This window comes from Eubalaena glacialis, chromosome 2, assembly GCF_028564815.1.
Source record: "Eubalaena glacialis isolate mEubGla1 chromosome 2, mEubGla1.1.hap2.+ XY, whole genome shotgun sequence".
NCBI lineage: Eukaryota > Metazoa > Chordata > Mammalia > Artiodactyla > Balaenidae > Eubalaena > Eubalaena glacialis.
The window spans coordinates 106,416,745-106,444,527 of record NC_083717.1 but is presented as its reverse complement, the minus strand read 5'-3'; the positions used below and the strand labels follow the sequence as shown (position 1 = coordinate 106,444,527).

General features: G+C 40.3%; 1 protein-coding gene across 5 annotated transcripts in view; it reads left to right on the top strand.

Moving 5' to 3' along the window:
• The window catches only part of SLC28A2 (solute carrier family 28 member 2), an 85,882-nt gene that overhangs the window by 21,769 nt on the left and 36,330 nt on the right, over positions 1-27,783 (top strand). For 3 of the 5 annotated variants that reach the window (XM_061182183.1, XM_061182182.1, XM_061182181.1), the window contains 4 exons: positions 18,484-18,733; positions 21,095-21,180; positions 22,137-22,228; positions 22,363-22,451. In XM_061182183.1, the coding sequence (XP_061038166.1) occupies positions 18,672-18,733; positions 21,095-21,180; positions 22,137-22,228; positions 22,363-22,451 (329 nt within the window). In that variant the 5' untranslated portion in view covers positions 18,484-18,671. Of the gene's footprint in view, positions 1-18,483; positions 18,734-21,094; positions 21,181-22,136; positions 22,229-22,362; positions 22,452-27,783 lie in introns of those variants that run through there. The other 2 variants (XM_061182185.1, XM_061182184.1) reach the window with 2 other exon arrangements.

The following is a 27,783-nucleotide window of genomic DNA, read 5'->3' as shown; positions in this document are numbered from 1 at the left end:
GTGCTCACAGGGCCTCGCTGGGTTCTCCACAAGCATCATCCATTCCCATCATAAAGCCTTGACTGCTCATCCACCTGCTCGGTGACAAACACGCCCGGAGCACTGTCTGCCTCAGTCACCAGCTCCACTCTGCAAGGACTGAGGAGACCCCCACAGGCGTTCCCAAGGCTATTTGAGTTCTCTCTATCACAGCTTTCTCAGGCAAAGCACTGCAAGGTATAAGTAGGAGAGGTGGGAAACAGAGAGGTAGGGGTTTGAGAGAGAGAGAGAGATGAAAAAGGAAGGGAGGTAGAGTCAGAGAGAAATTACAAACAGGATGTCGGGAAAGAATCTTTAGGAATAGGATTCCTTAACACCAGGGCGGAGAGGTTATAATTCCTTAGGATTTAACCATATTTTCACTCTGCTTTCTGTGGTGAGATAACATGTGGTTGATCTTTCAATTAGGTATTTCTAGAAACTCTTTACTGAAAAAGCAGGTTATCCAGCACTTGGTCATTGAATTGGCCAAGACTAGTGCTGCGGAACGGAAGGGTATTTATCATCTCCCTCCTCTATTTCCACGCCTTCCACACATTCAGTGTCTCACTACTCTGAAAGGAACCCATGTGGGAGACAAAGCTAGAGAGAAAAAGACCTTAAATTTCTCATAGGCAAAAATTTAAAAAGCAGCCGAATTCCATGAAAAATGGCAAACATTTCAAAAAATAAATCATAGTTGGATGTATAAGACATTAAAAAATAAGGGGGTGCTTGGAAAACACTAGTCATCACCACCCCTTTAAACTTGCCTTTTTTTTTTTTTTAACTTTTAATTTTATATTGGGGTATAGCCGATTAACAATGTTGTGATAGTTTCAGGTACACAGCAAAGCGACTCAGCCATACATATACATGTATCCATTCTCTCCCAAACTCCCAACCAGGGAGTCCCATCCAGCCTCCCCTCCCATCCAGGCTGCCACGTAACATTGAGTAGAGTTCCCTGTGCTATATAGTAGGTCTTTGTTGAAAGCAACTTTTTTTTTGGCCATGCCACACAGCATGTGGGATCTTAGTTCCCTGACCGAGGATTGAACCCCTACCCCCTGCGATGGAAGCACGGAGTCTTAACCACTGGACCACCAGGCACCAGGGAAGTCCCAATAAGATCTTTTTTTTTTTTTTTTTCCTTTGGTCACACTGTGCGGCCTGCGGGATCTTAGTTACCCAACCAGGGATTGAACCCACACCCCCTGCACTGGGAGCGTGGAGTCTTAACCACTGGACCACCTGGGAAGTCCCTAAACCTGCCTTTTTATTTTGGCCATACTGCAGGGCATGTGGGATCTTAGTTCCCCAACCAGGGATCAAACCCCATGCCCCCTGCATTGGAAGTGTGGAGTATTAACCACTGGACTGCTAGGGAAGTCCCTAAACCTGCCATTTTAACTGTCCCCAGTAATTCACATGGCCTGGTGTTCAGGGTCAACCCTTTTAAAACTTGTGACATTGAAGAAGTGGATCTTTAAATGCTTTCCTTTGCCCCCTACTCCATGTCTTGTTTTCTCCTTCACAAGGTCTTCTCTCTGGTGAGAGGGAACAAAGGCCCTAGCTCTAACTCAAGCTGTATACCTGACTCTAACACATGCCTACTTCTACACAGGGCCAAGTGAGGAAAGTACCACTGGGGGGACAGAAGGAGAAAAGTAAGTAAAAGGAATGCTTTACCTAGTGGGTAACAGAGGGGATTTGGGAGGAGATGGCATCTGAGAAGATAACTGTAATTTTGTGTTTAGAACAATTAGTGCTGAGACATCAGTGGATCATCTAAGTGGAAAGGTTTTTGGGAAGACAGGAGAATGAGGGGAGACTTCTCAAGGTCACCGTTAGAGAGAGGGACTGGATGTCATCTCCATGAAGTGGAAGGTGCGTAATAGGCTGTCGGGTTCACTGAGGGCCTGAGTGCACCACCAGCAGAGCACAGGGTCCTTACACCATGCTCACCAGGCAGCTGCTTGCAGCTTGATGACTGGCATTACCCACAGTCAGTTCAGTTGTGGTTAACAGGAAGATCTTAAAGGTCCATTTTGCTCTAAAAATCTATAAGATTCTACAAGATAACCTGTTCCACCCATCCAGACAGCAGCTATTTGTTGACCCTGGCTGGCACCAAGGCCAGATGGAATTGAGCAAGGGAGGAATGGGAGGGCCTAGAAGTTCTTCTTGGAACTTTGATTTCTTCAATCTCCCTCTTGGAAGCAGGATAATTTCCAAATCTGTTCTCTTCATTAGGCGGTAACAAGATAATATAATAGTATATCCACTTAACATTAGCTCAGCCAACGATTAGAAAGTTGAAATTTTCAGTTTGTTGGTTCTCTGCCTTTCCTCTAAATATAATTTCTTCATTTTAAACAAATTTTCTGCATTTTCTCCAAAGGTTGCTAAATGACATTAGCACAGTATGAACCCTGGCAGACCTATCCTTAGAGCTCAAGAAGGGATAACCCTCGTGGGAAGATTGCATGGGTGCCGGAAAAATCCTGGTGATCAAAGCTTTTCTAGCTCCTTTCCTTAGGGCATGATTTCTTCCATCTTCTTCATTATTTATTATCCAAGAGTGTTTATTAAATGCCTGCTGTGTCACAACACTAGGAGAAGCACTGTGCATTTGAGCTGGGAATGATGAGTGTTTTGATTGGTTTGCTTGTTTGTGCTAAGTGTGTTACTGGGCTTCTGGAGAGCCTTTCTGTCTGTCTAACAGATGGTTGAGGGCATCACAGAGGAGACTGAAATTTGTCTGGAGGTGAGACAGGAGCAGGAATGGTTTCATGGGTGTGTGACCTAGGCAGTCACACAAGGCCCACACTCAGAAGGGTCCTGTGCTTGGTTTAATACTCTGCTGTCAACATCTGGATATTCTTAATATTTTTGAACAAGGAGGGCCACATTTTCATTGCACACTGGGCCCCACAAATTATGTAGCTGGTCTTAAATAAGAGAGATTCTTCTGGGGGCTTCCCTGGGGGCGCAGTGGTTGAGAATCTGCCTGCCAATGCAGGGGACACGGGTTCGAGCCCTGCTCTGGGAAGATCCCACATGCCGCGGAGCAACTAGGCCCGTGAGCCACAATTACTGAGCCTGCGCGTCTGGAGCCTGTGCTCTGCAACAAGAGAGGCCGCGATGGTGAGAGGCCCGCGCACCGCGATGAAGAGTGGCCCCCGCTTGCCGTGACTAGAGAAAGCTCTCGCACAGAAACAAAGACCCAACACAGCCATAAATAAATAAATAAATAAATAAAATTTAAAAAAAAGAAAATGACTAAAAAAAAAAAAAAGAGAGATTCTTCTGGAGAGAATTCTGCATCTGGGGACAGAAGACTGTAGGAATAATAATAGAAGTTGCATAGGAGTGGGAGAAAAGGCACCAAACACTACTCTGAGCTGTGGGTTTGTCCATAATTATTTGCCAAATTGAGTTGAAGTGAGGAGAAAAGCAGTCCCCATCGAGCATTGAGCTAAGTAAGTACTTCACATGAATTAACTCAATTTAGGATTCTATTGAATGGGCACTATAGTTACCCATGTTAGCTCTTAAACTAATGCTATTTCGTTACTGCCAACTACCATTCTATTTACAAAATGACAGGCAACATTTTTTTATATAGATGTCTGCTCCACCTCTACCCCTCCGCTCAGCCCTCCAGTGTAATCTGCTATTGTTTGCAGCTACAGCTTTAGATCTGGAAGTCCTGGAAGGTAGAAGTGAAGACTTTTTAATTGTATCCATTCCTGCTATAGAACCCAATACTTGTCTTCACAGGCCTTCGTTAAAATGCCTCTTCCCAGAGGACAGGACCCTTGTCTGTGTGGGTCACAACTGTATGCTCAGCATCTAAGGCTGCATCTAGCACAATTAGTAGGCACTCAGATATTACTTAGAGAGTTCCACTTCTGGCCAAGATGGAGTAACAGGGACCAGACTTACTCTCTCATTCTAAACAACTAAAAAGTCCTCACCAAATATGTGGAACAATGATTTTCAGATGTTGGACAACAGGCAGCACAGGATGGTGACCCTTGAAAGAAGTGTGATAAAATGAACCCTATGATTGTCTCAGCTTACTGCCTGGAGAGAGTTTCCAGGCCGTAGCTCAGAGAAGTGCGAAAGGGCCCAGTGATCTCGTGGAGTTCAGAGTTCAGTTCAAGGTGGCTGGAATTCACAGGGCAGAGTACTGAGGAGGAGAGAGTAATAGAAAGCTGATAAGGACATGCATGTGAGGAAACCAATGAGGCCTGAGAAAGATGAACTGGAAAAGAGCAGGCAGAAAAATCCTCAGAGCTCACGTAGAACTGGGAAACTATTAACCCAAGTGGAAAGACCTCCTAATCCTTGGGGCACTGAGTAAAGTTCTCAGAAAAGGACTGCCTCATAGAGCCAAATTAGTCCTAGTTTAAAGGCTGTTTTGTTTTTGTTTTGGCCACGTGGCATGTGGGATCTTAGTTCCATGTGGGATCTTAGTTCCCTGACCAGGGATTGAACCCACACCCCCTGCAGTGGACATGCAGAGTCTTAATTGCCAGAGAAGTCCCTTTAAAAGCTGTTTTGGACCTATATAACAACCCAGAAAAAAACAAGACTTGCTAGATTCAAGCTGTTTCCAAGTAATAACTTAGCTACATCCTAGAATGAAGTCCAAAAATATTTAAAGGAATACAGAAAATACAGCACCCAACTATGTAAAACTCATATTAACTGTCATCTGACTTTAAAGTACCATCTTACTTTAAAAAAATTTTAATTTACTTTATGTAATAAAGCATAAAAATAAGGCTCATAACAAGGGGGAAAATCAATCAATAGAAAAAACACAGAAATGACCCATGATAGATTTAGAGGACAAAATCATTAAAGCAAGTATTTTAATACATCCCATATGTATTAAAATATGTTCAAGAAGGTAGAGAAAATAATGAGCTTAATGAGGAGAGAAATAGAAGATATTAAAAAAAAAGAAATTATAGGACTTCCCTGGTGGCGCAGTGGTTAAGAATCCGCCTGCCAATGCAGGGGACACGGGTTCGAGCCCTGGTCCGGGAAGATCCCACATGCCGTGGAGCAACTAAGCCCGTGCACCACAACCACTGAGCCTGCGCTCTAGAGCCCGCGAGCCACAACTACTGAGCCTGCATGGCACAACTACTGAAGCCTGCGCGCCTAGAGCCTGTGCTCCGCAACAAGAGAAGCCACCGCAGTGAGAAGCCCGTGCACCACAACGAAGAGTAGCCACCGCTCGCCACAACTAGAGGAAGCCCATGCGCAACAACGAAGACCCAATGCAGCCATAAATAAATAAATAAGTAAATTTATTAAAAAAAAAAATTATAAAAAAGATATAAGTTTGAAATTAAACTTCTAGAGATAAAAAGTACACTATCTGAAATGAAAAGTACACTGGATGGGATTAGTAACAGTTTACACACTGAGGATGAAAAGATTAGTGAACTTGAAGACATAGCAATAGAAACTATCTGAAATGAAACATAGAGGAGAGAGAGAGAGAGAACACTGTATTAGAGATCTGTGGAATATCTTCAAGGGCCTGATATATATCTAATTGGAGTCCCAGAAAGAGAGAATAGATGGTGGAGACAGAAAAGTATTTGAAGATACACTATTTTAAAAATTATATGGTAAAGTATCTTTCATTAAAATTCATTTTTTTGGTACATAGAAATATAGTTGATTTTTTATTTATTTATTTATTTATTTATTTATTTATTTATTTATGGCTGTGCTGGGTCTTCGTTTCTGTGCGAGGGCTTTCTCTAGCTGTGGCAAACAGGGGCCACTCTTCATCGCGGTGCGCGGGCCTCTCACCATCGCGGCCCCTCTCGTTGCGGAGCACAGGCTCCAGACGCGCAGGCTCAGCAGCTGTGGCTCACAGGCCCAGCCGCTCCGCGGCATGTGGGATCTTCCCAGAGCAGGGCTCGAACCCGTGTCCCCTGCATTGGCAGGCAGATTCCCAACCGCTGCGCCACCAGGGAAGCCCTATAGTTGATTTTTGTATTTTGTTTTTGCATGCTCTTGTAGAGATCATTCCCACCAGCAGTGTATGAGAATTCCAGTTGCTCTGCAAACTCATCAGTACTTGGTATTGTCATTTTTTTCTTTTTTAAAAAAAATTTATTTATTTTATTTTTGGCTGCGTTGGGTCTTCGTAGCTGCGCACGGGCTTTCTCTAGTTGTGGTGAGCCAGGGCTACTCTTTGTTGCAGTATGCGGGCTTTTCATTGCGGTGGCTTCTCTTGTTGCGGAGCATGGGCTCTAGGTGCACAGGCTTCAGTAGTTGTGGCTTGTGGGTTCTAGAGCGCAGGCTCAGTAGTTGTGGCGCACGGGTTTAGTTGCTCTGTGGCATGTGGGATCATCCCGGACCAGGGCTCGAACCCGTGTCCCCTTTATTGGCAGGCGGATTCTTAACCACTGCGACACCAGCGAAGCCCCATTTTTTTCTTTACTTTCTTTCTTTTCCTTTTCTTCTCTCTCTCTCTTTTTTTTTTAGTTTTAGCCATTCTAATGGGTGTATGGTTGTATCTCATTGTGGTTTTAATTTGCCTTTTCCTGGTGACTGATGATGTAGCATCTTTCCATATGCTTTTTTGCCATCTGATATTTTCTTTGGTGAAAGATCTAAGTCTTTTGCCCATTTATCAAGTTGTTTGGTTGTTTTTTCTTAATATTCAGTTTTGAGAGTTTTAAATATATGCTGGATATAAGTTCATTATCAGATATGGAATTTGCAAATGTTTTCTGCCTATTTGTGGTGTATCTTTTCATTCTCTTTATAGTGTCTTTTGAAGAACAGAGGTTCTTAATTTTGATGAAATCTACCTTATTAATTTTTCTTTTATGGATTGTGCTTTTGACATTATATGTAAACATTTTTTGCCTAATCCAAGATCACAATGGTTTGCTCTTATTTTTTTTTTCCTAGAAGCTTTATAGTTTCTGATTTTGGATTTCGGTCTATGATCCATTTTGAGTTGCTTTTAAAATAGGGCACAAGTTATGAATTGACATTAATTTTTCTTTTTTGCATATGGATACCTAATTGTCCTGGTGCCATTTGTTGAAAACATTATCCTTTTTACATTGCGTTGCCTTTACAACATTGTGGAAAATCAATTCACCATATATTTATGGGTCTATTTCTGGACTCTTTATTCCATTGAACTATGTGTCAGTGCTTTCTCTGATACCACACTGTCTTAATTACTGTCTATTTATAATGAGCCTTTGCCTTAATCTGCTCAGGCTGCCATAACAAAATGCCATAGACTGGGTGGCTTAAACAAGAAATTTATATTCTCATAGTTCTGGAGGCTAGAAGTTTGAGATCAGGATGCTAGCATGATCAGGTTATGGTGAGAGTTTTCTACCTGGCTTGCAATCAGCCGTGTTCTTACTGCATCCTCACATGGCCTTTGTGCTTACACAGAAAGAGATACTTCTCTTTTTTCCTCGTTTTATAAGACCACTAATCCCATCATGAAGACAGCACTCTCATGACCTAATCTAACCCTAACTACTTCACCAAGGCCCCATTTCCAAATACCATCATATTGGAACTTATGGTTTTGACATATGAATTTTGGAGGGACACAGTCAATCCATAACAACCTTGAAAACAAGTACTATGAATCTTCCCATCTTGTTCTTCTTTTTCAAAATTGTGTTGACTATGCTAGTTCCTTTGACTCTCCATATAACTTTTAAAATCAGTTTGTCCATTTTTATTTAAAATCTTTGGGAAGAATTGACATTTTAACAGTATTGAGTCTTTTAATTCATGAACATGGACTATGTCTCCAATTATTTGTTTTCTTTGATTTCATTCACCAGGGTTCTATAGTTTTCAGCATACAGGATGGGGGTGGGGGTGGGAGGGAGGTCCAAGAGGGAGGGGATATAGGTATACATATAGCTGATTCACTTCATTGTACAGCAGAAGCTAACACAACATTGTAAAGCAATTTATTGTAAAGCAATAAAAATATAAATAAATAAAAATAAAAATAAAGTAAAATAAAATAAAATAAACCTAAGTATTTCACGTTTTTTGGTGCTCTTGTAAATGGTACTCTTTTTAAAATTCAGTTTCCAATTGTTCATTGCTGTATGAAATGTAGAAATACAGTAGATTTAATTTATTGATCTTATATACTGTAGCCTAATTAAACTTGCTTATAAGTTCTGGTTGTTTTTGTTTTGTTTGTAGATATTTTTAGATTTTCTATGTAGAAAAGTATATTGTCTGTGAGTAGTGATAATTTTCTTTCTTCTTTCCAATCCATATGTCTTTTAGGTCTTTTCTTGTCTTATTGTACTCTCTAGACCTCCAGTATGCTGTTAAATGGCAGTGGTGAGAGCATTCTTGTTCCTGATCTTAGGGAGAAAACGTTTATTTAGTTTTTCATGATCAAAAATGATGCTAGTTGTAGGGTTTTTTGTTTACCTTCTTTATCAGATTGAAAAAGTTGCCTCTATTCCTAGTTTGCTATAAGTTTTTATCATAAACAAATATAGAACTTTGTTAAATCCTTTTTCTGCATCTACGGGGGTAATAATGTGGCTTTTCATTTTTAGTCTGTTGATGTGGTAAATTAGATTGATTTTCAAATGTTGAATAGCCTTTCATTCCTGGGATAAATTCCACTTTGTTATTATACATTATTCTTTTTATGTATTGCTGGATTTGATTTACTAGTGTTTTGTTGAGGATTTTTTTCATGTTATGTTCATGTGGAATGTTGATCTGTAGTTTTTTTTTTATGTTACCATCTGGTTTTTGTATCAGGGTATTGCTGGCCTCCTAAATGAGTCATCAGTGTTCCCTCCTCTTTTACAGTCTGGAAGAGTTTATGAAAACTGGTATTATTTCTTCCTTATGTCCTCTGAAAAAAAATACACAACCTAAAAGTTGAGAGTTATGTTTTATTCGGCGGACATTCTTAGGACTTCAAGCCCAGGAAGCAGGATCTCAATTAACTCTGAGAAACTGCTCCGAGAGGGTGAGGGGGGAGCTAGGATATGTAGGAGTTTTGCAACAAAGGGCAGGTGGTCGCAAGTCAAAAGATTATTGTTAATTAAAGAAAACCAGATATCTCAAGTTAAGGAATTTAGCGCTTTTCTATGGGAATATGCAAGAGTCCTGGCTCTCTGAAATCATTCCTTTGATATGCACCTCAGCTATCTGGGGCTAGTATCCTGTATGTTCTCATCCTGAGTTCCCTCAGGGCTTACTAGCTCATCATTGGAGGTGGCTGCAATCGCTGATGACTGTGCATTCCTTTGTTTACAGATATGGCAGGCAATATTTTATTTCTCACTTAGATATTTGGTAGAATTTTAATATTTGAAGACATCTGGGCCTAAGTTTTCTGTGTTGGAAGGTTTTTAAGTGTACATTCTTTAATATAAGACTATGCTGATAATCTATTTCTTCTGAAGTGAGCTTTGGCAGTTTTGAGTCTCATGGAATTTGTTTCACTTAAATATTTGAATTTGTGAGCATAGAGTTGTTTTTATTATTCCCTTATTATCTTTTTAATGTATGTAGGAACTATAGTGGTGTCCCCTCTTACTCCTGATATTTGTAACTTGTTTCTTCTCTTTTTTTCCTTCACCATTCTAGCTAGATACTTATCAATTTAATTGTACTTTTCAAAGAATCAAGCTTTTCATTTCATTGATCTTCTTTATATTTTTTTCCTCCTGGTCTCACTTTCCTTGTTTTCTGCTCTTAATTATTTCCTTCAGTCTTTGTCGGATTTGATTTACTCTTCTATTTCCAGTTTCTTAAGGTGACGTTTTAGATAATTGATTTTAGACCTTGTGGGTTTGTTTTCTAGTATAAGTACTGCTTCAGTTGCATCCCATAGATTTTTTTTTTTTTTTAATATTTATTTATTTATTTTATTTTTGGCTGTGTTGGGTCTTCTGTGCGAGTTGGGTTTCTGTGCGAGGGCTTTCTCTAGTTGTGGCAAGCGGGGGCCACTCTTCATCGCGGTGCGCGGGCCTCTCACTATCGTGGCCTCTCTTGTTGCGGAGCACAGGCTCCAGACGCGCAGCCTCAGTAGCTGTGGCTCACGGGCCCAGTTGCTCCGCGGCATGTGGGATCTTCCCGGACCAGGGCTCGAACCCGTGTCCTCCGCATTGGCAGGCGGACTCTCAACCACTGCGCCACCAGGGAAGCCCGCATCCCATAGATTTTGATTCAAGATTTTTTTTTTTGATGTGGACCATTTTTAAAGTGTTTATTGAATTTGTTACAATATTGCTTCTGTTTTATGTTTTGGCTTTTTGACTGTGAGGCATGTGGGATCCTAGCTCCCTAGCCCGACAAGGGATCAAACCTGCACCCCCTGCATTGGAAGGCGAAGTCTTAACCACTGGACTGCCAGGGAAGTCCCCCCCCATAGATTTTTATTTTATTTATTTATTTATTTTTAAATTTATTTATTTATTTATTTGGTTGTGCTGGGTCTTAGTTGCGGCAAATGGGCTCCTTTGTTGTGGCATGAGGACTCCTTAGTTTCGTCATGTGAACTCTTAGTTGTGGCATGCATGTGGGATCTCGTTCCCTGACTAGGGATCGAACCGAGGCCCCCTGCAACAGGAGCACGGAGTCTTAATCACTGCCCCACCAGGGAAGTCCCGGGTTTTGATATTTTAAAATGTTGATCAATTAAAATGTTTCTAATTTCCCTTGTGACTTCTTCTTTGAGTCATGGGTTATTTACAACTATCTTGTCTAATTTCCAAATATTTGGGGACTTTCAAAGTATCTTTTTGTTAAACATTCCTAGTTTAACTCCTTAATTGCCTTAGAACATATTTTGTATGTTTTTAATTATTTTAAATATTCCAAGGTTTTTTTTTCCCCCTAGAATATGGTCTGCCTTGGTGAATATTCTGTATACTCCTAAAGTCAATGTATATTCTGCACTTGTCAGGTGAAATGTTTAAATATGTCAGGTCAAGTAAATTAATGATGTTGTTTAGAACTTCTGTTTTCTCATATTTTTTTCTATTTATGCTATCAATTATTGAGAGAAGAGTATTAAACTCTCCAGCCACGTTCTGTACTTGCCTATTTCTCCTTTCAGTTTTATCCATTTTTGCCTTGTATCCTTTGAAGCTACATTATTTAGTCCATATGAAACAGGAGGGAAGGGGGCAGGGCACAACCTTTAAAAGAATGACATAGCTGTTGAAGATGTGACATAAACTGGTTAGAACCAACTAGGTCCAAGATGGTGGAAGATTCAACTTCCAGTGGACCTTGAGCCTCATTATACACTCATTGTAATACATTAACATGCTAAATTACACACCTACCAGCACCAAGACAGTTCCAAGGCTGACCATAAAAGGCCGAAAGGTGGGCGGTGGCTCAATTCCTGGAAATATCCGCCCCTTCCCCAAAATAGTTGGAATAATCCTCCCACTCATTAGCCTATGAAATTACCCACCCCATAAAAACTAACCACCCCATATTTTGGGGCCTCTCGCCTTCTGAGATGACCCACACTCTGTCTGTGGAGTGTGTTTCTCCCAAAGCCATTCTTGCCTTTTGAGAGGGACTGTATTCTGTCTATGGAATGTGTATCTCTCTAAATAAATCCACTTCTTACCTACCACTTTGTCTCTCACTGAATTCTTTGTGTGACGAGACATAAAGAACCTGAGCTTCGTTAAGTCCTGAGACCAGGTGTGTGACCTCAATTAAAAGACAGTGTGTTCAAGTCCCCATCTGAGTTGTGGGGTTTCACATACACATTTAGGATTGTGATATAGTCTTGGTGAACTGACTCCTTTCCATTAATGTAATGTTCCTTTTTATCTCTGGCAATATTCTTTGTTCTGAAGTTTACCTTTCTAATATTAATATAGACACTCCAGGCTTTTTTTTTTGGTGTTAACATGATATGTCTTTTCCCATCCTTTTACTTTTATTCTGTTTTTATATTTAAAATGCATTCCTGTGGACAGCATATAGTTGGGTCTTGCTTTTTTTTTTTTTAAATCCAATCTGACAATCTCTGTATTTTTTGGTATGTTTAAACTATTTATATAACGATTGACATGTGTTGACTGAAAAAAAAATGCACAACCCAAAAGTTGAAAATTATGATTTATTCAGTAGACTCACTGAGGATATAAGCCCAGGGTAATACAGCTTCTCAGATAGCTTTGAGGGATTGTTCCGAAGAGGTAAGGGAAGAGCCAGGATGTATAGGAGTTTTTGAAAAAGAAAAAAGAAAAGAAAAAACAGGTAGTCAGAACATCAAAAGATTACTGCTAATTAAAGAAAGCCAGACTTTGAATTTAGCGCTTTTCTATGTATGGGAAGATGCAAGAGTCTGGGCTTATTGAAATTATTCCTTTGATATGCACCGTAACTATCTAGAGCCAGTATCCTGTTCTTTCTCCATCTTGAATCCCTTCAGGGTGCACCGGTGGGGTGGCTGCAGGGGCTGATGGCTTGATGGCCTCAACATCCTTTGTTTACTGAAATGGCAGGCTGAAAGGACTCTAGAGTGAAACCTAGAGGAGTTAAGCTCACAAACAGTAAGTACATCGGCCCACCGCAGGATCTTCACTAGTGATTTTATCTCAACAGACCAACTTTGGAATGGGGAACAAAGCTTTCAAACCCAAAGAAAAAGGAGCGACAGATTGTCAGCCTCCAACTAACATCCCAACCAGGTTTATGTACGTACAAAACTTATACTTACAAGTACTTACTTAATTGGGAATTAAAGGAAATCTCACCCTGAAAATGACTAAGATGGAGCTCTTTATTGTGTTTGCTGTTAAGTTAGAGAAAGCCGGCTTGATAAAACAACTCTTCAGAAACATTTGGCAGTCAGTTGAATAGACTGGGATTCTAAACAGGGAATTCCCAGAACTCTTAATTTTCAGTTTAGTTGGAGATCATCTCACTGATACAAAAAGGCAAATTAAAGAAAATATAGCTGGGCAAGTCAATCTTTTAATATCATTTAGGTGGCAGACCAGGTTTTTGGAGAATTAAAAGTAACTGTCTTTGTCTTGCAAATCTCTACAAATCAGAAATGTAAATACAGTCCACAGTGACCTGAGACTGAGCCTAATTCACTCAATCAGGTAGAACCTGAAACCAAGGGAGAACAAAAAAGGGAAATAAGGCCTTTTTAAACTCAAACCACTGGAAAGGCTCCCTCAGCCCAAATCTGATTCATAGCCTCCTTAATGGTTTATCAAAGACAAATACAAATCTTAAAAGTCTTTTCCACAAATAGTAAAGCCTTAGTCATCTGAGTAAACAAATTTAACTTATTTCAACTGTTATTTGTAAACTAGTAAGTTTATATTGTAATACCTGATTCATAACCAAGTGTTAAAGTGAAGCTATGAGATCTCTAGTTTGGTCTGTTTATATGTCTGTATGTACATTATACATATGAAATGTCTCTACCTCCAGAAAATATTATCAAAACTAAATTTATAAAAGAGTTCTATCTAACTGACTTAAAAGTAAGTGCTTACAAATTAAATGTTTCTAAATATAAAGGAAGCAGGCCAGAATGACTTTCAGTTCACGTAATCTAGGAAATATTAATATTAAATTAATATCTGGTATTAAAGCTAGCTTAAGCTTGTTGATTTAATCAATATAGACATGTCTTACTTTTATTGTACCTAGGTATACTGAAGGTCAGTAAGTTCATGTTATTTCTATTGCAGAGTTTATCAGCAAAAAAAAGAAAAGAAAAAAGAAAAAGAAAAAAATTAACTTGGTATGATGATATTTTCATAAGTTATAAAATAAAGATAAATGAGGTAAGAATTTTCATGTGCAGTCTTTAGGAATAATTATGTTTTGGGTGTGTCTATCTAAAATAGTTTCTCCAGATTTTTTTTTTCTTTTTTGGTTGTGTTGGGTCTTCGTTGCTGCACGTGGGCTTTCTCTAGTTGCAGCGGGTGGGGGCTACTCTTCGTTGCAGTGAGCAGGCGAGATGGTGCCTTCTCTTGTTACAGAGCATGGGCTCTAGGTGCGTGGGCTTCAGTTGTTGCAGCACGTGGACTCAGTAGTTGCAGCATGCAGGCCCTAGAGCATGAGGGCTTCAGTAGTTGTGGCGTGCAGGCTCAGTAGTTGTGGCGCACGGGCTTAGTTGCTCCACGGCATGTGAGATCTTGGAACCCGTGTCCCCTGCATTGGCAGGCAGATTCTTAACCACTGCGCCACCAGGGAAGTCCCTCTGATAACTTTTAGATCATACTGTTACTCAAAAAACTGTTTGCCTCTTGAGCCAAAAGATACAACCAAGCCAAAGACTGGGAGAAGGAAGGATTTATTACTTGCAGTAAGTAGGGAGAACACCAGGGATCTTTCCCAAAGCACTGTCTCCCCAAACAGCAAAATTGGGGAAGTTTTAAGCTAAGGGTACATGTATATTCACGAAGGGGCTTGGGTGGTGTATGCGTATTCATGAAGGGGCTTGAGCAGAGGAGAATTCGCATAGAATTGGGACAAAGGTCAACAGAGTCCAAGCTTCAGTTGATTGAAGTCAGAAAAGGTCAACATCATCATTCCATCCTCTACCTGGGTGGGGTCCTTAGTTCCTGCAGAGCTCAAAGATATGTATCAGATTGTTATGTACATCCCTTGAGAAGGAACCTGGATCTATTTTATCCCTGAACTATTGTTTCTTGACTGTTTTTCCTTTGTTCCTGTATTCTCTCACTTCCCTTAAGATCATTAATTACTGAGACATGTTTAAGGGCAAGCACTGTGGCCAGGCTTAGACCACAAACTGACTTAGGCCCACAATGGCTTCTCTTATGTCAGGAAAGCCATACCTGGTTCTCTTTCTCCGGGGACCCCCTCCCCTATCTGCTTACAATACCACTGAACTAGGTAAGAAATTACAAAACTCTAATGAAAAACATGATGACTTCATCCAGATCAATAGGAATTAATTACCTGGGGCTGAATGAACTGATAAATATGGTTTATAATGTTATGACTTTTTTCTGAAATATACTGGCTAAACATCTTGAGGCAGTTGATCATATACTTATCTCTACATAGAATAATTATAATAGAGCAACTCTAGATATGGGAAGAAGCAACAAGGGAAAATACTTCCTGGATTATAAGAGACTAGTAAGAAAAGAGAGCCAGAGAATTTCAGATTATCAACAGGGCCTAATCCAAAAAAAACCCCAACACATTGAGTGGCCTATCAACAGAATCTTCACCTGATCCAGCAATGAGCCTTCCTAGGGTAGTGGGACAAAATTGGTCATGAAATGCCTACCAAATGTTGGTCAAATTTATGTCCAAGAGAGGGTGCTGTGGACAAAGAATGTCACCAGCCATTTTATTATAGTAAATAAAGGATGTTGAGGCCATCAAGCCATCAGCCACTGCAGCTGCTCCTGATGGCGCACCTGGAGGGAATTCAGGATGTAGAAAAAAACAGGTTACTGACCCTAGATTGTTAAGGTTCATATCAAAGGAATAATTTCAATAAACCCAGACTCTTGTCTCTTCCTATTCACAGAAAAAGGCTAAATTCATTAACTTGCAATGCCTGGTTTTCTTTAATTAGCAGTAATCTTTTGATGTTCTGACTACCTCTTTGTTTGTTTTTTTGCAAAAACTCCTCTATATCCTGGCACCTCCCTTACCTCTTTGGAACAGTCCCTCAGAGTTATCTGAGAGGCTGTATCCTGGACTTAAGTCCTCAGTAGGCCCACCAAATAAAACATAATTTTCAACTTTTAGGTTGTGTATTTTTTTTTTTTTTTTTCAGTCGACTTGTCTTTCCCTAGATTAGGGGATAATTGGTTGCCCTGCAACCTCAGGTCACTGATGGGTTAAAGAAAATTGTAAATTTTCAGATTATCTGAATTTTTAAAATTGTTGTTATGAAGATGGGAGCAAGACTTTTCCAGCTTTCTACATCCTAAATGGAAGATAGAAGTTTTATTCTGCTTTTTACCCCTAAATTTTTCTCTCTGTGCTGTTCAGATATTTTCTGTTGACCACTCCTTGAGTTCACGCACCCTGTCTTCTGTTTTATCCAGTTCGTTAAACCATTTTAGTTAGTTCTTTTTTTTTTAATTTATTTTTTTATTTTTGGCTGCGTTGGGTCTTCGTTGCTGTGTGCGGGCTTTCTCTTGTTGCGGTGAGTGGGGGCTACTCTTCATTGCGGTGCGCGGGCTTCTCATTGCAGTGGCTTCTCTTGTTGTGGAGCACGGGCTCTAGGCATGCGGGCTTCCGTAGTTGTGGCACGCGGGCTCAGTAGTTGTGGCTCACGGGCTCTAGAGCGCAGGCTTAGTAGCTGTGGCGCACAGGCTTAGTTGCTCCGCGGCATGTGGGATCTTCCCGGACCAGGGCTCGAACCCTTGTCCCCTGCATTGGCAGGCGGATTCTTAACCACTGCACCACCAGGGAAGCCCAGTTAGTTCTTAATTTTAATCCCTAGAATGTGCATTTATTTTTTACAAATTTTAATTGTCTTTTCTAAATCTCCATCTTTTCATCTATTTCTCCACCTTTCCCCTTATTACATTGAAAAGATTAATCATAGTTATTTTAAAGTCCCTGTTTGATATTTCTAATATTTGAGTCATTTACGGATTTGTTTCTAGTATTTTTTTTTTTTTTTAAAGAATGTCTTGTTCTTTTAAATTAGATGCTGGATATTATAATTGAACATTTGTAGAGGCTCTGGATGATATGTTATATATGCTTAAAGAAGGTTAGCATTTCTTTTGTCAGGAAGATAGGGTAGAAATAGACTGACTTGATTCTGTTGAGCCTTTGTTTTATGTTTGTTATTTCGGCTTTGTCTTTCCCCTAGGGCATAGTGTTTATTCTTAAGGCATGTTTCTTATTACTAGGCTATGGCCCCTTTAGGGTCTCAGTAGAAAGCCTGATGTGTTTATCAAGGTCCAAAACAAACACTTGTCTCTCCAGTACCACACAGTTGCTGAAATCTCTGCTCAGGTCTTTTTTTTTTTTTAATATATTTATTTTATTTATTTATTTTTGGCTGTGTTTGGTCTTCATTGCTGCGCGTGGGCTTTCTCTAGTTGCAGTGAGCGGGGGCTACTCTTCGTTGTGGTGCCCAGGCTTCTCATTGAGCTGGCTTCTCTTTGTTGGGGAGCACAGGCTCTAGGTGCACGGGCTTCAGTAGTTGTGGCACGTGGGCTCAGTAGTTGTGGCTCGCGGGATCTAGAGCGCAGGCTCAGTAGTGGTGGCGCATGGGCTTAGTTGCTCCGCGGCATGTGGGATCTTCCCTGACCAGGGCTCAAACTCGTGTCCCCTGCATTGGCAGGCGGATTCTTAACCACTGCGCCACCAGGGAAGTCCGTCTGCTCAGGTCTTTAAGCACTCCAAATACTGTTTTTCACTGAGTTTCTTGGTGTCTTGTTCTGAGCATCTAAAATTTTTGAGTTGGCCAATGACTTTGAAATTGGTTGCAGGTTTTTAGGCTCCTTCTTCATTGTTCTCTTCTTTTTATGATTTTTTTCCTTCAAAAAGACTGAGCATTATTTCTCTGCATTGTGATTTGAAAAATAAAATACCCTCAGAAAAAGAGCTAGGATGAATGTGGAACTCAACTGGTATGCTTCCCTTCTCTCAAGGATCAAAAACCTTCAAGTCCTGCTTCCATTGGTTGCTCTGCAGTGCTTTCACCTGTTGATTTATATATTTGTCTAGCCTTTTTAGTTGTTCTCAGCAGGAGGGTTAGTTAAATGTAAGTTACTTCATTAAGACCAAAATTGTAAGTTTCTATATGCTCTCTAGTTCCCCTTGCTTGTACTAGTAATCAAGGAGAGGTCAAAGCAGGAAGGATAAAATCATTTATTATTTATGCCCTACTTATTTCCCAGATGGGTTTGTGGCAGGCCACCTGGTTTTCCAGGAGCAACCCCTAGACTTTAGGAGAGCTCTAAGGCCAAGCTTCCATGGAAATGACCATAGCTAGCCTCCAGTCCTGACTCTGCCCTAACCAGCTGTATGACTTTAGACAAATTGCTCGTTTTCTTTGAATACAATTTTCTCTGTACCTAAAATAGGATTAGTAGTTGACTTGCTTACAGGAATATTATGAGGATGAGCAGTGAAAGTACAGGAAAATCTTTTGAAAAACTGTAAAAGGCTGCAGAGACAGAAGCATCTCTTGTGTTTCACCCTACAGCCCAGAAATAGCACAGAACCAGGAGTGAGGATCCCAGGATACTGGTTTGGCTTAGCCACTAACTAGCTGTTGACTCTGGGTAAATCATTTCATTCTTCCTGATCTGTACTTTGAGAGAGTTTATCAAACTGTAAATGATAAGAGAAAAAGAAAACATTTAAACAATGAAGCCCAAGCCTGTGAGCCAGCAGTTACTCAAGGGGAGGTATCAGCCGAATTAATTCTCTTCCTCTCCACAGTTGGGTGTTATCAACTGTACCTGCATTTAAAAGAAACTTGGATCTGCTGGAAAAGTGAGATGAGTGCTGTAGGCTGCATTTAGAAGATGAACATGGATTTTTCACACCTTCTAGAGGAAAAAGAAAGAGGGAAGAGGAAGGGCAAGAGAAGACAGATGTGATCACTGGCATCATTTCACCTGGACTGAATGCTAGGCTCTGTGCCTATAACTATACCTGGGCTTGACCCCAGAACTGGCAATTTTCTAAGGTAAAAATGAAAACAGAGATAAAGTGTGAGCTAGGATGAGTCAGAGAGACTTCACAGTCATACTGAGATTGTAATCAGATGTCAGCTTGAAAATATCTTTAATTTTCCTGAGTTTCTATAAGAATGTACAATAGTATACTACAACCGCAAGTTTACCTACTGTTTTTCAAATTCTTTTTCTGTATTAAATTACTTAATTTTCCTAATCATCTTGTCAAATGGCATTGGGCAATTAGGCAGGGCAGGAATAACAGAATGGGCCCAGAGAGGCAAAATGAGTTGCTCTAGGTTGCAGAATATAACACACATTTACTCTGGTAGGGCTTTTATGTTTGTGTGTGCGTGTGTGTGCGTGCGTGTGTGTGTGTGTGTGTGTGTGTGTGTGTGTGCGCGCGCGCGCATGCGCGCATGGAGCTAGGGAAATAGAGCTATGTTTTCCTATTTTGGTGATTGTTATCATCATCTACATACCCAATAATCTAAGCCAGAAATCTGTATTTGTTTGTTTCACTTATTTTACAAGTCTTTATTGATTGCCTAATATTGTGGCAGGCCTTGAGCCTGGAGATACAGTGGTGAACAAGATAAAGAGCCTGTGCTTGATGAGATCATGGTCTACTAGGAGACAAGTAAGCGTTTAGAGCACTAAATGCTCTGTAGACTTCTGCAAGAGCATGTTGCAGTAGGGGTGTGGGGAAAGGGGTCTTAAGTCTCATCCGGAGGGAATGATGGAAAACTTCATTGAAGAGAGTAGCCTTGCAACAGAGACTTGAAGGTGGTGTAGGAATTTGCCAAGTAAGTAAATAGGAGCAGGGTGTTGGAGGCAGAAGGAACAGCATCCACAAACAGTCACACAGGCACAAGGGAACATCAAGTGTTTAGGGAACAACATACAGCTCAGTATTACTGGCAGGTAGGAGCAAGAAGAAAATAGATCATTTTGAACAATTTTGAAGAATTAACTTCCCCCTTTCATTTACTCCCTTATGCCCAATTAGTCACCACATCCTGTAGATTTGTTTCCTTCTGTCCATCTACTGCTTTGGTTAGAGCCTCACCAGGTCTGACCTGGACTATTGCTTTTGTCTCCTGACTGGTCTCCCTGTCCCCAGTGTGCATCCTTCCAATCCATTCTCCTCTTGCCTCCGCAGTTGGTTCCAAATAAGCCCAAACTTTTAGCCTGGCTTACAGAGCCCATCTCCATCTGGCACTTGACTGCATCTCCAGACTTATTTCTTGATAAACTACCACCGTCTCATTCACATTTCCCCCCTCCATTCCTTAACTAATTTCTTACTTTATTTTGTCCCTCCTTCATTAGTTTCTCAGAAATTTCCCTCTGTTCTTTAGCTATTTTTTTTAACATCTTTATTGGAGTATAATTGCTTTACAATGGTGTGTTAGTTTCTGCTTTATAACAAAGTAAATCAGTTATACATATACATATACATATATCTCCATATCTCTTCCCTCTTGCATCTCCCTCCCTCCCACCCTCCCTATCCCACTCCTCTAGGTGGTCACAAAGCACCGAGCTGATCTCCCTGTGCTATGTGGTTGCTTCCCACTAGCTATCGGTTTTACATTTGGTAGTGTATACATGTACATGCCACTCTCTCACTTTGTCCCAGCTTACCCTTCCCCCTCCCCGTAACCTCAAGTCCATTCTCTAGTAGGTCTGCATCTTTAGCTATTTTTTACAGCCTCCTTAGTGTGTCAGGGAAGTCTTCACCTCTGTGCCTTTGTTTTAGTTTCTCCCTCTGGTGGTATATCTTTCCCCTTCTCCATCAGTGATTCCCTACTTACCTTTCAAAACTTTCCAGACTCAGGGCCAATGTTACCAACTCTGTAAAGCCTTTCTTGACACATGTCTTTCCTCACTGATTTGTAATTCCTTCATGGCAGAGGCAATATCCCATTCATCTTTGTGTCCTCAGCACCCAAAACTGTGCCTGGGTGATGGTGAATACTTAACAAATATTTGTTAAATGGATTAGTTAGTAAAAGACTTCCTAGCAGTCATTTAGAATTGAATCATGTACAGTCCTTCATTCTTTTGTTTTCTAGCAACTGTCGTTCCCGTACAAAATGATGCTAAGTTTTCTGAGTACAGAGATCCTTCTCTTATTTTTCTTCACCATACTACCCCGTGCCTAGTTCTGTGCTGGGCAACGCTCCTGCTGATGTGCCTGTTAGGAATTCCTGCAGAATTCTTAGACCTGACCCTGCAAAATAGTCTTTAGAACATATAAATATTTAACTTGAGAGTTGCACTCCTCCTCTACAGAGAAGGGCAGGCACAACAAAGGAGGGCCCAGGGCAAAATGGGCCAATCAGGAAATCCCTCTCTCTCATCTCCAGCCCATCCCTTCAGAGTCAAGGTCTCATGGAGCTGAGTTTTTCTTTCTGTCCTTCACTGAGGCACCAGAGGAATCCTACAAACTGGAGTAAGTAATGGTCTTGGAGGAGGGCAGGAACGTGATTTGCCAGATTTCTTAATTGATCATATTTAGACCAAATTCAAGTAGTTCTGTGCCTATACAGGAAAGCCCTGATCTAAAAAACAAAAGTTGTTTGTTTATGTATGTATAATAAAATATTTAAATGGTTGAAGAGATCACAGTAAAAAACAAAAACAAGAACAAAAACAATTCCATAAAATTGAAGGAAAATTTCTACAAAGTAAAAAAAATCTCAGCTGAACCTATATTATAACTTTGAATGTTTATCTATTAAGGTTGCTTATAGTGAGGCTCAAGTGTTTGTTTCTTTATTCTCTCATTTTGTTTTAAAACTTTCTTTACTGGGGATAATGAACATTCATACTGATTATTCTACGTGTAGGTTTCTTTTATTTATCTCATGAGGTACTCTCTTAGATGTTCCAAAAACAATTCTCATGCTACATTATAGTCAGGAACTGGAAAGTCTGTTAATCTTGGTTTCTCAGTAATAGGTTGGGGGCTGTGGTCTTCCCAGCCCTCTGCCTTCTTGTTTTCTTCTTACTCAGCACAGCTCAGTGGGGCCACCTAGAGGCTAACAGGAGTAGTTGCCCTCTAACCGTTCCTTAAGGGGACTGAAGAGGGTCCTTTTTAGTCCAGGTCCTGGAGCCCTGGATGAGCCACTGATTCATTTCAGTTCCCTTGCCCTTCATTTCTCTTTTCCTATCTCATTTCTCCTTCCTTTGCTATTCACAATAGGAAGTAGAAGTCTGTATTTCATTGTTTATTATTTTAGAATTATGTTTCCAATTTTCTCAATTCTCAGTTCTTAAACAAATCAACTAAATCTCTAAATATTTTTAGTTTTGTTTTCCTGTGGGTAACTGGCCCTAAAAGTTCTATCCGGCCCCATATTATAGAACAACTAATCTTTCAGCCTTGGCTCTGAATTTGTTTTTCAGGAGAACAGGAGATGGAGAAAACAAATGGGAGAGAGGGCATTGCTCTGTCCACAGTGGAGACTGGCATAGGGAACCCAGGGCTGGAGCTCACGGTAACTCACCAGTTTAGTTTCTGCACATCTCTGTGGGCTGATGCATGGCCTCATGTAGGGTCTTTGGTTGCTCGCAATCCCTATCACCCCTGGCAGGGCCTTATGACTGACCTCAACTCTACCTGTGCTTACAGGAAGAAGGAATAAATCCTGAGGGAACCAGGAAGACTGAAGAGCAAGGACACAGCCTTGGGGATGGATTGGAACCTCCCACTCAACAGAGGTACAGGTGTTCTGGCATTGATTCAGTTAAGGCCTAGGGTTGGCTAGTATGGTTGGTGGACTCAGAAGAGGTCAAACTTGCCCTCTTCTCAGGAGCTTATGATCTTGTTGTCGAAATAAGACTCACAGCCACCTGCTGTTACCAAGTGCACATGTACATTTTTATGTAATTAATTGTTACATAAATCTGTGCCATAAGTAATGAGTTCAGCGATATCAGTGTTGGTTGGACCAGCAACAAAAGAACAAAAATGAGAATAACAACAACATTTATTGAGTACTTACTATTGTGCAGAATGCTTTATGAAATTAATTCATTTAATTTTCATGCCAACAGGTGGGTACTAATTTTAGTCACCTTTTTCAATTAGAAAATTGAGGCTTAGAGATTAACTTACTCATATAATTTTTTTTAAATAGCTCTTTTGGAATACTCAGATTTGGGGATGAGGAGAAAGAGAAATCAGAAATTTAAAAAGATGGAGAAGGACCCACCAAAAGAGATAATAGAGAAAGGTAAAAAGTACAGTCTTGAAAGTCAAAAGAGAAGAAAGTGTCAAGAATGAAGATACAATCAATCCACAATGTTCTGTGTATCAGGAGACAAGGAAGGAGAAAAATCTCTGAATTTGGTCATGGTCATAGTCGCAGAAGTAATGTCTATAGAAGTTGTTGGGGTAAAATAGGTCAGATGGAAGCCGTGTTCCACGGCGTGGAAAAGAGTCTGGGTATTTATAAAAAAGTGCAGAAGTCATACGTTGAGAAGCTTAGAAGAGGATATTGGATAGTTTCTAAAGGGAATATATGGGTATATGGATATGTGTTTTTTTTTTCTTTTTTTCTTTTTTGGCTGTGTGGTGTCTTCATTGCTGCACATGGGCTTTCTCTAGTTGTAGCGAGTGGGCACTACTCTTTGTCGTGGTGCGCAGGCTTCTCATTGTGGTGGCTTCTCTTGTTGCGGAGCATGGGCTCTAGGTGCGTGGGCCTCAGTAGTTGAGGCATGTAGGCTTCAGTAGTTGTGGCACACGGGCTTAGTTGCTCCGCGGCATGAGGGATCTTCCCGGACCAGGGCTCGAACCCGTGTCCCCTGCATGGGTAGGCGGATTCTTAACCACTGCGCCACCAGGGTAGTCCTGGATATGTGTTTTCTTCTCTTTATTTTTAGGAATTAACTAAGTGACTTCATAGAGAAAACAAGCTTAACTTTTTAAATTCTATTTTCTTCTCCAGAATTTCACGTCTATATACAAATTGATATATATCAATGTGGACATTACTACTTTGTATTTTTGTTTTTCCACTTATTTTATACATCACATTTCTATGAACTGACAGTAAGCTTTCTATAAATTTTTCATGCTTACATAATATTTCATACTTTGTTTAGCAATATAGTGGTTAATGTGAATTCTAGAATCAGACTGCTTAGGTCTATATATGAACTCTACCCAGTGATGTGCTGGTAAATGTTTAAGAATTGGTTCTCCAAGAGTAGTTTTGCCATGAATATTGGTTCATATTTTTGCTCGCCTTAGTGAGTAAGACCCTGGGTTGGCAAACTTTTTCTGTAAAGGGCCTGATAGTAAATATTTTAGGCTTTTCAGGCCATAGGGTCTCTGCCACAGCTACTCAACTGTACCATTTTAGTGGGAAAGCAGCCACAGATGATACTAAACAAATGGGCATGGCTGTGTTCTTAAAACTTTATTTATAAAAACAAGGATGGACTGGCCCACAGACCATAGTTTGCCGCTTCTTGATCTAGACAAAATAATAAATCAACCTTTGATTTGTAGCATTTGCCTGTAGTATAAATACTCTCAACATGGCTTATTTCAAGCTACCAATGGGATGTCATTGAATGAGGAATTGGGAAGAGATGGGCAATGGCACATCATTACATAAGATTTCCACCATACACACAGAAGAGAGACCCTTAAGAGCTTAGGTAACAGTAAAGTGTAGCAAAATAATTAGGAGTTGTCCTGAGATTTATGACCTGTCTTGTTATAAACCAGAAGCTTGGTGTCATAGTTATGGCATATTAGTCAGCCTCTGCCTCTTCCAGTAGCGTCAGGGCCTCCTGCTTTGCACCTGCCATGCTGTGGCTCAGCTTCCAGTGACGTGTCCTAGTGTGCCTGGTGGTTGTTGAGACAGTGGTCAGGCTACCTATAGATTAAAGCCTATTTAAACACAGGGCTGTGTCTTTCTCTATTAAACTTAAACCTAACTTCTGTGGAGCCTTTAGAAGATTGTTTGATAATTGGTTTATATTTAGCCCAGTGACTGTGCTGGGCATAGAAAAGACAGAGTATAGATCTACCTTAAAGTGCCCCACCCAAGTTAGGGAGTGGGTTCCATGAAGCTGTTGATCAGCTCTTGACTCTTCTAATACTGGGCTTAAATTTTTTTTAAATTTCATTTTAAAAAATTGAAGTGTAGTTGATTTACAATGTTGGGCTTGAATTCTTATTCTATTTTATTTTTTTCTGGCTGCATTGCACAGCATGAGGGATCTTAGTTCCCCAACCAGGGATGGAACCCGTGTCCCCTGTAGTGGAAGGGTGGAGTCTTAACCACTGGACCACTAGGGAAGTCTGTGGACCTTCCTACATTTTGTCAGGTTGCTGTTGGTATCTTAAACTGCTCTGATGTATAATTGTGTCCAGTTCCCTCAAATCTCATCAACTTTATGCTTTCTCAGATGAAAAATTTGTTACATAGATGTTAAATCATGCTTTAAAGTTATAACTTGCATTTCTTTGAATCCTAGTAAAGCTATACATTTTCCCCATTTAGTTTACTTTCTGTATTTCTGTGTGTGGTTTGCTTTCCTTCTTTTACCACCTATAGTAGAATCTGGATTTTGAAACTCATTTCGTTTATGCTGAACTATTCAAATAGCACCCATACAGATTCTTGTTTCCAGTCCTTCCCACTTGCTACACACCTATCTTATATAGATTCTACCAGAACTGCCTAAAGCATGACTCTGAACTGCCTTGTTCAAAAACCTCTATCATTCCCCACTGGTTGGCATTCAAGTCTTCCCCACTCCTCCTGCTCTCCAACCATGGTTTGTACCTAACTTGACTTTCCAAAATTAACTCTTACAATTCCCTTTCTAATGCTCCTCTATGCATTAGAATTAACCCTCAATTGTTCCTTAAATATAACCTTTCATTTCCTGCCTCTGTGTCATGTTTTCCATCATTCCCTCTGAGTGAAATATCTTTTCATTTTACATCTTTCTGCCCAGATACAACATATCTTTTAAGGCCCAACTCAAGAGCAATCATGTCCATGATATTATCACAAACGGTCTTCCTCCTCCTCAACCTCACTGGCCGCAGTCCAAAGAGGCCCCTTCTTCCTCAAAACTCCCATAACATTTCTATTTGATCTTCTCTAATAACACTTAAAAGTTTTGACACTGTGTTACAGATTTATATGTATATTGCATCCCCTAAACTGGACTGTAAATACATTGAGGGCAGGATCCATGTCTATTTCATCCTTTTATCTCCTATAGCACCTGGTACAGTGCTTTACCCATAGTATATACTCAAAAATTCAAAAATATTCAGAGTTCAATAGATACACTTTTGAAGTAGAATTGACAAGATTTGATGACTGATTAAGGCCAGCCATTCTCAGGACACATATACTCATACCCCTGTCTTTATCCTTTCTTCTGTTCTTGGTTCCTCAGGATATCCTTAATCTGATTCTTCAGTGCAAACTATTTTAGCTTCTCTTTCTTTTCATTACTCTTTCTGAATTTAGCCATTTCTATAAAGCAATTTAGCAAAACATAAACATTTTAAAGAGGGTTCTTTCTGTTGTTGTTAGAATTCAAAAATGTATGGTGATGGTGAGGGGTGTTTGTTTTAAAGAACTAGTGAACTTGAGCACATCTGATGGCTGAAAGAAGGAGCCAGGAGAGTCAAAGAAAGAAAAGGAATGGACAGTAGAAGAGGATGGAGATAGTGAGATAAATAATTGTCAGATAAGCCCTTAGGAGTTGCAAGGAGGTGGAATTGAGATCAAGAGTTGGAGGATTTGCTTTGGTAAGCGGGAAGGCCAGTTTTCCCTAAGATTTTAGAAAGGAGGCTCAGAAGCTATTGGATCAGAGATGTGCTAAAGGATCTAGGGCGAGAGAGACTGAATTTCTGTAAAATAGAAGGTATACCTGCTGAAAGCAAAGGAAACTAGGCTTCATAAGAGCATCCCTCTTCCCCTCAGTCCCACAGACCCTCAGCCATATGCCCTTATGCCCCCACCACCACCCCCACAGTGATGCTAGGGTCCTGGGGCTGGCTTAGCAGGGAAGCATCCTGTCCTAAGTTTAGGTCTGGCTGACGGAAGGGCCAGTAGACCTGAGAAGGGCTCTTCTGCCCTAGAGGAAAAGAGTCATGTACTTTTTCCTAGCTTGTCTTCTAAATACTAGCTCTTCTGGTTCTTGATTCCAGAAATGAAGAGTTGGATCATTAAAATTTTCTTTTACGTGAATGGTTTTTTCATTCAAGCCAATTACCAGGAAAAAAAGGATAATGATCATGTACCAAATTAATATTGCTTTAAATCTTGTTGAATTTCAGCTATAAATTATGTTCAGACAGGCCTAGTCTTCATGTGGAGCCCAGTAAAGTCATCACAACTTAAAACAATTAAGTGGAACTTTGGTGCCAAACTGGACTGCCTGAGCCGTCTTCAGTGGTTTGGCACTTCACTTTGTTACATGTGGACTCACCTGCTTATTTACCTTTAGTAGTTGTTTTAAAACTTCTATTCTTTACAAATTCTCAACCCCATTTTTTCTTACCCATCCCCATCTCCACTGCTATATAATAGCTATACATTCTCCACTGTATATAATCCAATATCATTCCTTTCTAAGAAGACTAAGTATTTTTGTTACTAAGACCCCCATTCATCACTTATAATTTTCTTTGTCTTTGTTCTCTTTTTTTTTTCCATTCTCTCAGAAAAAGAGCAGTCTCCCTCTTGCTTTTTAAAGCTAACCTTCCAGTCTCTGCTTTTTAATTGGCGTTTTTAGGCCATTTACATTTAAAGATTTAAATCTACCATCTTGCTATCTATTTGTGTGTGTGTGTGTGTGTGTGTGTGTGTGTGTGTGTGTATGTTTTTGTTTCGTTTTGTTTTGCTGCACCATGTGGCATGTAGATCTTAGTTCCCTGACCAGGGATCGAACCCACGCCCCCTGCAGTGGAAGCATGGAGTCTTAACCACTGGACTGCCAGGGACGTCCCAGCTATTTATTTGTTTTTATTTGGCTCCACTGCTCTTTTCTTTTCTCAACATATCAAATT